Here is a 13,378-nt window from a genome sequence, read left to right on the forward strand (position 1 = left end):
TTTCACCATCTCTAAGCTATTGTTGTTACAAGCTACAACTAAATTCTTATATTGAAAACCTCCAAAGGTTACAACATTGTCTTCGCTAACAAGTTAGTTTACAACTCCTTCACCAAACTCAGCATTGATTTGAAATAGAAATATAAATGGTGTCAAGTCATTGATGAAATCTGATAACGCCAACGAGTCATCGATGAAATTCAATAGTTCCTACTTCTTTGTCAACTTCCAATGAGGCGGATGAGGGAATAGTGATATTATTGTAAGTGGTAAAAGCAATTGAGTTAGTTATGAAAGTGAAATTCCAATTAAAAAAGAAGTGATTAGGGCTAGAGTTTTCATACTTTTGCAAGAAGTTAATTACTGATTACAAGTTTTTAAACATATAAACTGGTTAGTCTATTATGTTTAAAACAAAGTTATATTTATACAAATAATAAGAGATAATATAATGACTTGACTTTTTGACACTATATTAAAATACTTTTTCGTTGATAAAGATAAAGTTTTGGGTGAAAAAGCATATTTTATGAATTTATAGGGTAAAAAAATGTTTTTAGAACAAATCTTGGGTGGGAAAGTGTGGTTAACTCTAATAACTTTAGGGATATTTATACTATGAAAGATTAAGAAAAAAAAACAATTATTCATATTCTTTTTTTCTTAAACTTGCATAAAATTTTAGTAACAATCCAGAAGTTACATGAATATAATCACAAAATTAAGCAAGAAACTCGACAAAAATTAGGTACGAAGATGTGAATTTGATTATTTGATTATTATTATTATTAATGATTCATAGAATTTTAAGGGCGAAAGTTGTTGAAATCGAAATATTAGTCAATTTTCTTGGGTAGACGTGATGAGGTTCTGGTGGGCAAACTAATGTCGACTAGACTAACAGATGATTTTCCTTTGTTTTATGAAATGGGCAGTCTTTTATATTTATATCTTAGGGAGTTATATGATAGTTTCCTTTGCAAAGCATTAATCCACGACTAAGGAATCAAGAGTGTATGAATTGTGATATCGTTTATCTACTGTAATACATAAATAAATATTGTATACAAAATATGTATACTATATACAAAAAGCAAATCAATGTAGTATACAAAATATATGTATAAAACATAAATATGTGTAAGCTAAGTATACAAAATGAAAATATGTAATCCGTATATGGTAATGGAACAAACAGATGACTAACATAGTTTTTACATTCTTTGAGTTGTCATCGCTAAAATCGAATGAGTGTTGCTGATTTTAGTGGTCAATGAATTTCAAAAGCAAACATTTTGTAGTTATTTGAACCTACAATCTATCATAGTATATCAATACACGAAATCAAAATGAACAAATTTGTGTAACGTGTACATCGCCAAGCATATCAACAATGAGATTGGGTCATCATCATTGGAATGTAGGTTGGGTATTGGGGCATCGAGTATGTGAATCTAACAAAATCAACTGTGTATGCAAAGTTTGAATGTGGTTAACTTCGATTAAAATCTTTTATATTAAGGTAAATTCACTTAACCTCATTCTATTAGTTATATTAGTATAACCCCTTTGAGTTCATTTAATTCGAGTAATATTTTATTACAACAAATAAAAGATTACTATAATGATATATTACATAAAAGATTAATATATATAAATTATTATAATATTTGATAAAATATAATATGTATAAATAATTATTATGTTTGGTTATTACTTGTCAGTAATAAAGATAAACTAAAGTATTATTTTATTTAAACATCGTTGAAAGATTATTAAATATAAATTAATAATATTTACTTTGTATATTTTTTAAAATAAGGGTTTTTTTTATGTTATCAAAATATAGAATCAATTAATTAAATTATGTTTTCAAATTGATATCTTATTGTAAATATGTTTTAAAATATTATTTCCATTACTTGTTATTTTATTTGAAAATAAAGTTATTTTATCAAACACAATTATTGATTAAAGAAATTTATAACAAAATTAATATTATTCCAATAACCTTTTACCATTTAAGGTATAAGTGTTAAATAAATTAACTATTATTTATTTTCAAATCATTCTTATGTTATGGTTGAAAAAAAAAACATAGGTGTAAAAATGAAAAGCCAAATGATTATTTCACACTCAAAGTTTAAAATTTGTTCGTTAAAATCAATTATTAATTTTAATGATTTATGTTTTTCTATTTAAATATTATAATATAAAATATTAATTATGGTATAAGTGTTATTTTTCAAAATTTACGATAGATAAATAAATATTATTTTATTTTATTTTAAAAGTTATCATACTCATCTTATATATTTTAAAAATATATTTACATTTCTAATAGTTTTAATATGATATTTACAATTAAATTTATTTTATTTTTTAATTTATTTTGGATTGGTAATTATAATTTTGAAATTATTTTAGATCTTATAGGAATTAAAAAAGTTTAAAACACCCCCAAACATTTAAGAATTTTTAAAATCCCCTAAAAATTTTCATTATCACCTCAAAATATTAATCTATTTATTTTAAAATTATATTATTGATACTTTTATTTATAATTATACTAATAATTTTTTATTTTTAATTAAATTTAGAGTATAAAAATTATTTGATAAATTTTTGAGGGTACAATATTAGAGGGTCTTTTTGTCTTTTTAATATTTTACAAAAAAATTTAACTGTTTTCTCCAATAAATTTAATAAATGAGTGGAAATTTGACTTTTCCGAACTGCAAATAGAAATTATTTATCAGCTAACCTTGGGTTGGAAATAGGGATTTGCCAAAAAAAAAATCTATCCCACTTGCTGTGGGACACACACACCGCTGAAGGCGTGACTGTGTGACCAGTAAATATCCGCCACGTGTTCTTGTTTTATACGTTAGGGAGCCTCGTGGGCTCGTAGCTATTTTTAGTTCGTAGATAGATAGACCAATTAGTAGCTGTAAGAACACAACAAGTGTATCCCTTACATTCGCCTTTTCTCTTTCGTACTTTGACTCTACTGCCCAAAATATTTATTTTCATATTAAATATTATTAAGTGTAAAAAAATATGATTTTTTTTTTAATCAAAGTGTAATAATTGTAATTCTTTGTAAAATACGTTGACCCTGTACGTATCCATCGTGGAGAAGCACGGAATTTCTACGCTACTCATACGATTCTCCAACTTGCATTGAAATTGTCAATGAATAAATTAAAGCTTATTCATCTATTTGCAATAAAAATTAATTTTCAAATTCTTTATCTATTTATAAGTCTCTTAAGAAATCTATAAAATTAATTTTCAAAAATATTAATTTTTTTATTTGGGAAAAAAATTAAAAACTATTCAGATAATTGTTAAAGTATTTAAGAATAAATAAAAAGAAAATATATAAAAAAACTCAGTTTGTCCGAATTTTTTATTTAAAAAATAGAACAGTAAATTATCATTTAACCTTGCAAATAAAACCCTAGGATACACAGTTGCAAGAACAAATCTATTCAAAATCAATCCTAGTCGTCCATTCGTTTACCAACGGCTAAGATCTCTCTCCCTCTCAACTTATTACTGCCTTCATCTTCCACACTTCACTCTTGCTCTCTCTCTCTCTAAAATGGCGGAAGCCTCCAGCAATTATCCACTCTCAATCCGAACCATTTCTATTTATACGTAACTAACTGCATTCTGACACCATCAAAGCTTAGTTTTTACGTTCTGGGTTTTGTTTTCTTCGTTTTTTGAAACCTCGATTCTTGGTTTTTATCGTAAAAATCACATCTTTTGAGCTTAAAACTACAGAGCTATTTAGAAATTAGCAATATGCAGCTCAAAGTTTTAATCTTTCATGTGTAAATGATTGTTGATAATCTTTTCCATCGTGTAATTCGTCTTCAAAGATGATGCCAGATATTTCAGTACGATCATCGATGTTTCGGAGCCCTGAATACGTTGAAGATTTAGGAAAGCTGATTCGTGAACAAAAGCAGCAGCAGCAGCAACAAACATCAGTCGATACTACAACTGCTGCGACTGATCTTGAGAAAGAACTCAATATTTATCGAAGTGGGTCAGCCCCGCCAACTGTTGAAGGTTCTTTGAGCTCTATAGGTGGTTTGTTCAATAAACTTGGCAGCAACAAAGGTGGCTTCTCGAGTGAGGAGGAGTTGAGGGCTGATCCTGCGTATGTAAATTATTATTACTCTAATGTCAATTTGAATCCAAGGTTGCCTCCACCTTTGTTGTCCAAGGAGGATTGGAGGTTTACACAAAGACTTAGAGGAGGTGGAGAAGTAGGAGGGATTGGTGATAGGAGGAAGGGAAATGGGTCTCTTTTTGCGGTGCAGCCAGGGTTTGGAGAGAGACAGGACGAAAATAGTGGTGCTGGTAGTGGCAGTGGAGGACAATGGGGAGGAGATGGGTTGATTGGGTTGCCTGGGTTAGGATTGGGAAGTAGGCAGAAGAGCATTGCCGAGATCATTCAGGTGAAAAATTGGTGATAATTTTGTGGTTTTGGTTTGGTTTAGTTAGGTGAATACATGTGATACTGGTTTGCTTTTTTAATGGTAAATATTATATTTTGTTCGGTTTATTAGTTTGTTTCTATATTGTTAGATTGGGTAGGAGTAATGTTATGTTTCATCGAGGAATGAAATTCGCTAATGGGAGATTATCGTGCCATGCTAATTGTAAGGGGATTATCACATTGAACATTTATGATTTTTTGTGTCTATTAATGTCTATAAATCTTGCTGGAGATTTGGTAGAACAAGAAATTTTATTGTGACTGAGAAAGGTCATATTTTGATGATTACATGGATTTTGCTTGAGTAATGAACACATTTGTGTGCATTTCCTTTCGTGTAAATCTTATGCTTTATGTCATAGAGTGTTTCCATGTTGATAGTAACTGTTTGTGTGCCTTTCTCGTAGAAGGAAAGAGAGAGAAAAGGAAAGAAAGGGAGTGACTTTATTATTGAAGGTTTAGAAACGTGAAATTAGTTTCAATAAGTTCTGGATTTATCTGTCTGCCAATGAGAGTTAATTCATATGCTTTTGCTTTACTTGGCTGCTTTCAAGTGATCTGTTCACCAATCAAGTCTTGTTCTATAGTGTTTCCTAAAGGAACAAATTAATAGCATTAATATGATTCTACTTTGGTGGTTTGGAAGTTCTGATGTAGCGGGCAATGATTTGTGACCCTGTATCAAAGAGGCACTAAGTAGGAGACTCCTCACTGGCTTTGCTTTTTTGGAAATATTAGTGTAATTTGCTATTCTGTGAATTTTCCAAATGATAATGCATCTTTTTTTCAATTAAGTCAGTATTTTTTTTAATACTTATGTGCAAAATGTTTCCATTCAGCCTTTTGTGTTGTACATCTTTTTCGTTTCTGGGCTTGAATGGTAGTTTCATAGATAGGTGCTCAATTTCTTCTTGTTCCTTTTTCACACTTCCTTTGTGCTTCTTTACAAATGCTTTGTACTATGTTTCTTTATTGCAGGATGATATAAATCATGCAGCCCCTGTCTCAAGGCATCCTTCTCGTCCTGCTAGCCGCAATGCATTTGAGGATGTTGTTGAGACTTCTGAAACTCAATTTGCTCATCTGCATCGTGATTTGGCAACTATTGATGCTTTGCGTTCTGGTGCAAATAAGCAGGGTCTGCCTGCTGTACAAAATGTCGGTGCATCAGCTTCTCATTCTTATGCATCTGCCTTAGGTGCTTCCTTGTCGAGAAGCACCACACCTGATCCACTTGTAGCTAGGGCTCCCACTCCTCGCATTCCACCTGTTGGAGAGGGGAGGGTTAGCATCGATAAAAACAATATCAGTGGTCAAAACTTGTTAAATGGTGTGTCTACAAGTTCGAATAGCTCTGCAGAGCTAGCAGCTGTTTTGTCTGACCTGAATCTGTCAACAGATGACATGGTAGATCAAGAGAATCATTTGCAGTCACAAAATCAACATGAAATTGATGATCATCACAGTCTCTTTAATTTACAAAGTGATGCAAAGCAGATGAAACAAAATTCATACTTAAATAAGTCGGAACCTGGGAATTTTCAAATGCATTCTGCATCCAACTCAATTAAAGGATCTTATTTGAATATGGGTAAAAGCAGTGGGCTTGGGATTGATATGAACAGCACTTCTTTCATGGCTGATGTTCATAAGCCTGCTTTGTCATCTGTGAACTCATTCCTAAAAGGATCCTCTACTCCAACTCTCACTGGTGGAGGAAGTTCAGCTTCTCAACCACAATTGGTTGGCAACATGAATTCTGCATTTTCGAACTTTAGCTTAAACGGGTTTGCAATGAATCCTTCATCACCTCCCATGATTGGAAGCCCACTGGGTAGTGGTGCTTTGCCACCGTTATTTGAAAGTGCTGCTGCTGCCTCTGCAATGGGAGCAAACGGCTTGGACTCTCGATCATTGGGGGGAAATTTGGGTTTAGGACCAAATATAGTGGCAGCAGCAGCAGAATTGCAGAACATTAATAGACTGGGGAATCAAACTTCTGGAAATGCTTTTCAGATGCCTCTGATGGACCCATTGTATCTTCAGTACTTGAGATCAAATGAATTTGCTGCTGCGCAGGTTGCAGCTCTCAATGACCCCACAATGGACATTGGTAATTCATATATGGATTTACTTGGACTCCAGAAAGCTTACCTAGGAGCGCTGCTATCACCTGAAAAATCTCAGTTTGGTGCACCCTATCTTGGTAAATCTGGTAGCTTGAATTATAATTTCTATGGCAATCCTACATTTGGTATTGGGCTTCAATATCCTGGGAAATCCCTTTTTCCAAATTCTCCTGTTGGAGCAGGTAGTCCTGTCAGGCATGGGGAGCGTAATATGCGCTTTTCTTCTGGGATGAGGAATCTTTCTGGGAGTGTCATGGGACCTTGGCACTCAGAAGGTGGCGGTGGCTTGGATGAAAGCTTTGCATCCTCTTTACTGGATGAGTTCAAAAGCAATAAAACTAAATGCTTTGAACTGTCAGAAATTGCTGGACATGTTGTTGAGTTCAGGTATATACTGTTGCCTACACTTAGTCTTCTTAGTTGTGGCAATCAAGAAGTTTAATTCTTCATTTATTTTCATGTATACAGTGCGGATCAGTATGGAAGTCGGTTTATTCAACAGAAACTTGAAACTGCCACAACTGACGAGAAAAATATGGTTTTCCATGAGATCATTCCCCAAGCACTTTCATTAATGACTGATGTGTTTGGTAACTATGTGATTCAAAAGGTACTTCTAATCTAAAACAACTGATTTGCTGTGATCTTTTGATAGAGTTTGTTTTATTATTATTGTGGATAAAGGAGCTCCATTGTAAAAATTCTGTGCATGTTCAATTATTTTGTGGATACTGTCTAAAACTAAGATGGAATGTTGACTTTTCATGGCAATTGTTTCGTGCTTATCTACAGTTTTTTGAGCATGGAACTGCTGCTCAAATAAGAGAACTCGCTGACCAATTAACTGGGCATGTGCTGACTCTTAGTCTCCAGATGTATGGCTGTCGAGTGATCCAGAAGGTATCTTTTATTTAGTCAATCCAAGTTTTTAACACTTTATCTTCATTCTGAAGATTTGTGTTGCAGATTTCAGTACATAGATGTTTTCCCATGATCTACTGTATTGCACTACACTATATGATGTAGGATTCATAGGATTAGATGCTAAGGTCAATTAGTGTTTTGCCTTTTTATATTTTACATTTTGAATTTAATTCATTTAGATCTTATCAGGCTATAGAAGTTGTTGAATTGGACCAGCAGACTCAAATGGTGACAGAGCTTGACGGTCATATCATGCGCTGTGTTCGGGATCAGAATGGAAACCATGTCATCCAGAAATGTATCGAATGTGTACCTGAAGATTCTATCGAGTTCATTGTTTCAACATTTTATGACCAAGTTGTGACACTATCTACTCATCCTTATGGTTGTCGTGTCATACAGGTTAAAAACCCTATTTTTTTATTGAACATTTTTTGTTATAGATATCATGACTAGGGATGGTCAAACTAAAACTTCCAATACTAAATATATAATTTTCATGTGACAGAGAGTCCTTGAGCATTGCCATGATTCGAAAACCCAACGTATAATGATGGATGAGATTCTATCTTCAGTTTGCATGTTGGCGCAAGATCAATATGGGAATTATGTTGTACAGGTTTGTTTTCTATCCCATCAGGGCTGAATGTACTTATGACATGACAATGCGGTTAATGGTGTGTTTATCAATGGTGTTATTTATTCCAAACTGATTAATTGAGCAATAACTCACAGTGATATACTTATTTTTACCTTATTCTTGATGTGCTGCACTTTGGAACATTTAAGCCCTTTATATGGCTGTTGAGCCAACTGAGTGGAAAAACCTATAACATTATATCGATGAACAAGGGAAGCAACAAAACACAGCATTGTTCAGAGAGCTGTTTTGATTCTGAAACTTATGTAAAAGTTCTGTTGGGTTGGGAGTTGAATGGGGAAAATGGTGGTCTTACTTTTGGGTTGGCAGAGAATGCAAGTTTTAGCAACTTGGCATTTTTTTCTCAAAAAAGCTTTATAGACCAGTAAATGTTGAAGAAGTGAGGTGCAGAGCCCATGTGAAATATTAAGTTAGTCTTCCTTTCCGTGCTGAGGCTTTCAGGCTTGCCCTTTTGCTATTAAGTGACTGAAACTTTCTCTTTTGTCAGTTTCATTCCTTTATGTGCAAGTCTGTGGTGTTTGGTGTGCAAAATATTGTGTAATAACTATATTCTATGTCCTCCCTTTACCCCTCTTATTCCAAACTTCATAGTTGCTGCACTTCTGATTTCTTGTTTATAATGTCACAGCATGTACTGGAGCATGGAAAACCCCACGAGCGCTCAGCAATAATTAAAAAGTTAACTGGGCAGATAGTTCAAATGAGTCAACAGAAGTTTGCCTCCAATGTTATAGAGAAGTGTTTAACTTTTGGAACTCCTGCAGAACGCCAGACTCTGGTGAATGAGATGCTTGGTTCAATTGATGAAAATGAACCTCTTCAGGTTTGTTGGTTTGCAACATGCTCATCATATTGCTTTTAACTTTATATTGTTTGGTTGTGTTGGTAATCTACTTAATAGGGGTCTTATACTGATTTTTTTTTTTTTTAACCTTCTGTTTATATCAGGTGATGATGAAAGATCAGTTTGCAAACTATGTTGTACAGAAAGTGCTGGAAACTTGTGATGACCAGCAACTTGAACTTATTCTCAACCGAATAAAGGTTCACTTGAATGCTTTAAAGAAGTATACTTATGGGAAGCATATAGTTGCACGTGTAGAGAAGCTTGTTGCAGCCGGGGGTATGTTTTCTCTTGCTTTATTTACGTTTTGGTTCTTTGCCATCTTCCAACCCTAGTAAAAGAACAAATTTATAACGGGGTGCTTTATATTTTACAGAAAGGAGGATTAGCATAATGACTCCACATCCTGCATAGAAGGCATAGAAAAGAAAGTTGTTGTACAGCTAACTGAGGATAGTATGAGTGCCTCTCTCTTTTCTTTTCTTTTTTCTCTTTAATGTCTAGTATCAGCACCCATCTATTTATTTGGATAGATTGGAGAGCTGATCGGAAATAAAAAACAATTGTTGGTTGTACTAGAAACTGTACATTTGTTAGTTTGAGGATATACCTAGAATCAGGCTAGCTGTGGCACAGCTGGTGAAAAAAAAACTGATGCCCCAGAGAGATAATTTTACTGTACAAGTTTCATGGGTGTAAAAAATGAGGTAGCAAAATTGTGATTGTGACTGTACAAAAAAGTTGTTAGGTGGCGACAGCTTGTCTTTGGGAGAGTTTGATTTTTTTTTTTTCTGATGTATGGATTTTTTTTTTTTTTTGTTTAAGGAACCTTTTTTCTCCATATGATGGTTCAGTGCCTTACCTTAGGCATAATATTGATGCATTGTTTTGGTTATTGGCTATTTTATTCTATGCTGGTTTCATGGAATCATGGATTGAATGCATGATTGTTGATTGTTGATTGAGATCATAGGGACTATGGCTATAAGAATCACTTGAGTTTAACTAGAGAGAAGTTGCCTAGGACATTTTCAAGTTTTACTCGAGAAATCAGAAATTTATGGTGTAGATTTATGTGTCCATTCACAGGGAAAATTGATTATCGTTCAAAGTTTTATAAAAAGACAGCACTATTTCTTTTTACAGAATTAGTCATTTTTCTAAGAGTCGTTTTCTGTAGTTTCAGATGTATTGTATTGTGAGACTTGAGAAATGCTTAATACTGGAACTTCATGAATGCGAGATTGAGACTGTATTGGAGGTCTAAGATTTGTGATATGACAATTAAAATGTTTGATTTTAAGGTAGATCGGTCCGTTACTCAAAAGTTGATGTTGTAACTTATAAGAGTTCCTCGCACTGCACTATGGACTAAAGGTTGGATAATTCTTTATGCCATTGACTTTCATGTAAATAACGTGGTTAGCTATTCGAGTTAGTTGTCTTATAGTGTTGTTTCAGTGAGTATGACTGAGAAGTTTGAGTGCACGGTATAATATGCTCAAGGATTTGCATAATTATTCAAGCACAGCTTCCAAAAGCCATCAGCTCATTGTAACTTGAAAATAACTGTACACTTTCCAACTTCGGATATTCAGTATGGCTTTGCCATTCGTTTTCCTCTTGTAAGTGTGTCTAGTGTAATCGACATACTTGATCTTTTTTGTATAGCTCGGGGTGACGCTAATCATCCACCATTGATTCCAGTGGACCAATTTCCAGTCTGCGTTTGGCATGATAAATGTAGCTATTGAAATTCTTGCTTTAGCCAAATTTGTGACAGGCCATATGATGTTGCTATACAATACAAGTAATAATGTAGGTGGCTGGGAGAATGAGAACCCCTGGAAAGTCCTTGGAGTTAAATTATTGTTGGACATTGTTTATGGATATCAAGCGGTGGCAATTTACTTTGGAGTTTTGGAACAGGAAAAAAAAGGCCTTGATTAAGACTCGTGTCTAACAGAATTTCCAACATATGATCTTGTTGGAATATCATAGGAAGTTATTTAATTGGGTGGATTGTGCTTCTCCAATAATTGATAGGCTGCCCTTGTCATTTATCAGAATTTATAAACCACTCTGTAAAGCAATAGATCAGTGGGCTGAGACAAAACGAGAAGAAATCTTCATTCTTCTACAAATTTCAGTTGACATTAAATTCAACTACACATTTGGCGATCGCTCATGATATAAACTGAATCATAACTAGAAATCCAGTTACAAGCACTGGAAACAATATCAGTAATTATTCCATCAATTTGGAGGACAAAATGTTATGACATAATGAGGAGCCCTGCAAGTTTTCAGACCTGTGGAATCATCATAGGCGTAGCTATATGCCCTGGGGCAAATTGCTTTAAATAGAGTGGAAAAAATAGTCGGCTTGCAGCTTTTTGGATTTGCAAACTCCCCAGTGCAACAATACCTATCGGATTTTGCAGCAATACATGCACTCTTGCAAGCTACCACTTTCCCTTGTCGCTTCACAATCAAATTAGTAGGGCAGCAGATGTTCAAATCAGCCTCACATGCTGCAACTCCACAGCCTGCACTGCTACCTACAGGTGCCATTGAAACAGGAACATTGAATCCATCAACGAGACTCACATCATAGTAATGCAAGGAAGATTCCATGGTGCCAAGAGTCATTTCTACTACTGTTGCGGGGGGGACTCCGCCGACACCATTGCATTGCAGGAGACCGGCGCAGTCCCCAGTTAGGCATGAGCCTTTGCTGGTTGTTTGGTTGAAACAACAACCTTGTCTTGGCCAGATTCTGCCTGACCATTTATGAGGGACTTCAAGAACTGTTTGCTCCCCACTGAAGAGACGGAAGCCGCCTTTGTGAGGAGTTTCATGCCCAGTAGTTCCGAGGATTCCAGGCCATATGCTTTCTTTGCAGTTGTTTACTAGTATGAGTTGAATGCCATCTGCAAGAAAAAGGTCCAAAAGAAATATTTTGGTAAGAAAAAAAAAAAGATAAATTCATAAGGTTTTTGCGAGTGGGAAAGAGAGTACCTGATAATGAGATTGAGGACAGTATCCAGAGAGAGAAGAAGCAGAAAAGAAGTGAAGAATTTGGCATCTGTTTTGAACTTCTGAAATGGGCGTTGGTGGTTTCATTACCATATAAGCAAGTGAATCGTGATGGTGCATGTGAGAGAGAGGTGCATGTTTCCTTCTTTTTCTCCACTTTGAAAGACTTGCAGCTTTTGATAACCGCTTGTTCAGAAACGGTTTGTGAACAAAGCAAAAGAGAATTTTTCTTTTTTTTCTGTAAAAGTTTGCAGTTGATTTTTTCATAAAGGTAAAAACATTACCTTTCCACAACGAAAATGGCAGATGAGTAAACCCTGCTGATGATTTTCCTACATTGGTTTATTAAAAAAAGGGTGTACAAAGTATCAAATCTACCATTTCCATACGAAAATAGAATGAATTTGAAGTAACAAATGTTGCTTGTGCCTTTTTAACGTAAGATTCTATTCTTCCTGTCAAAGAATCCTTTTACATAATGTGATAGATGGATAAAGCCTGTTTCAAATAAACAAGGAAACCTGTTCCCACGTGTCAGGTTTCACTTTCATGTGCTTATGTTCATAAAATTCAATTAAACTCTGCACTAATCACAATTCAATCATGTCAATAGTATAAAGCTGAGAACTTCATAAACCATTGAATGATTATAATTAATTTTGAATTTAGCTTACTGGGTATTCAACTCAGATCAATCGCATGTAAAAGCAGATTAAAATTAAATTTTATATCTTTCTGGGTGACCTTGGATCTTCAGCGGAGAAGATTTAATGAGTTCTAAGTTTAATTTTCATTGGGTTTTTTTTAAAAGATCAAACAATAAGCAGAAAGTGGGAAAAAGTTGTTTGAATGAAACCCTAATCCTAACACTGTGCATAAAATTAACATTTTGTTGGTTAATAGAGAAGGGACTAGTACTATTAGTGGAGATAGAGAAAGAGATGGAGAGGGAAACATCCTTCTCTACATGCTAATACAGTTGGCATGTGAAATGTTTCATCAGCGGCTAAGAGAGTGAATACTCATCTCTTTATGGCTACAGGGATGTTTTTGTATGACATAGGGGCACCACTGGATGCTGTGAACTCAGTTTATTTCCAACCAATGGTTGATGCTATTGCCTCAGGAGGATCAGAGGTTCCAATGCCTTCATACCATAATGATCAATCGCTGTGAGAAGTTAATTGATACTTCCCCTACTCTGCATTGGACTCCATGTGCAGCTCCTTGCTTGAACTTAATACTTGAGGATTTCGCAAAGTTTG

General features: G+C 34.4%; 2 protein-coding genes across 3 annotated transcripts; one reads left to right on the forward strand and one right to left on the reverse strand.

The window, feature by feature from the left end:
* Positions 1 to 3,581: 3,581 nt before the first annotated feature.
* LOC123192833 (pumilio homolog 1-like) lies at positions 3,582 to 9,845 on the forward strand. 2 transcript variants are annotated; one of them, XM_044605491.1, is made up of 10 exons: positions 3,582 to 4,475; positions 5,495 to 6,101; positions 6,132 to 7,032; positions 7,114 to 7,255; positions 7,438 to 7,545; positions 7,759 to 7,971; positions 8,078 to 8,188; positions 8,859 to 9,053; positions 9,179 to 9,353; positions 9,451 to 9,845. In XM_044605491.1, exons 1-10 carry the CDS (start codon positions 3,891 to 3,893, stop codon positions 9,486 to 9,488), a joined length of 3,075 nt encoding a protein of 1,024 aa, XP_044461426.1. In that variant the 5' UTR covers positions 3,582 to 3,890; the 3' UTR covers positions 9,489 to 9,845. The 2 variants fall into 2 exon arrangements, with proteins under 2 accessions (XP_044461426.1, XP_044461425.1); XM_044605490.1 differs by having other exon boundaries at positions 5,495 to 7,032.
* Positions 9,846 to 11,180: 1,335 nt separating this feature from the next.
* LOC123192836 (thaumatin-like protein) lies at positions 11,181 to 12,495 on the reverse strand. The gene is made up of 2 exons (XM_044605493.1): positions 12,096 to 12,495; positions 11,181 to 12,007 (listed from the first exon to the last, which is right to left on the reverse strand). Exons 1-2 carry the CDS (start codon positions 12,160 to 12,162, stop codon positions 11,331 to 11,333), a joined length of 744 nt encoding a protein of 247 aa, XP_044461428.1. The 5' UTR covers positions 12,163 to 12,495; the 3' UTR covers positions 11,181 to 11,330.
* Between the last annotated feature and the right edge of the window lie 883 nt (positions 12,496 to 13,378).

This window comes from Mangifera indica, chromosome 12, assembly GCF_011075055.1.
Source record: "Mangifera indica cultivar Alphonso chromosome 12, CATAS_Mindica_2.1, whole genome shotgun sequence".
Lineage (NCBI taxonomy): Eukaryota > Viridiplantae > Streptophyta > Magnoliopsida > Sapindales > Anacardiaceae > Mangifera > Mangifera indica.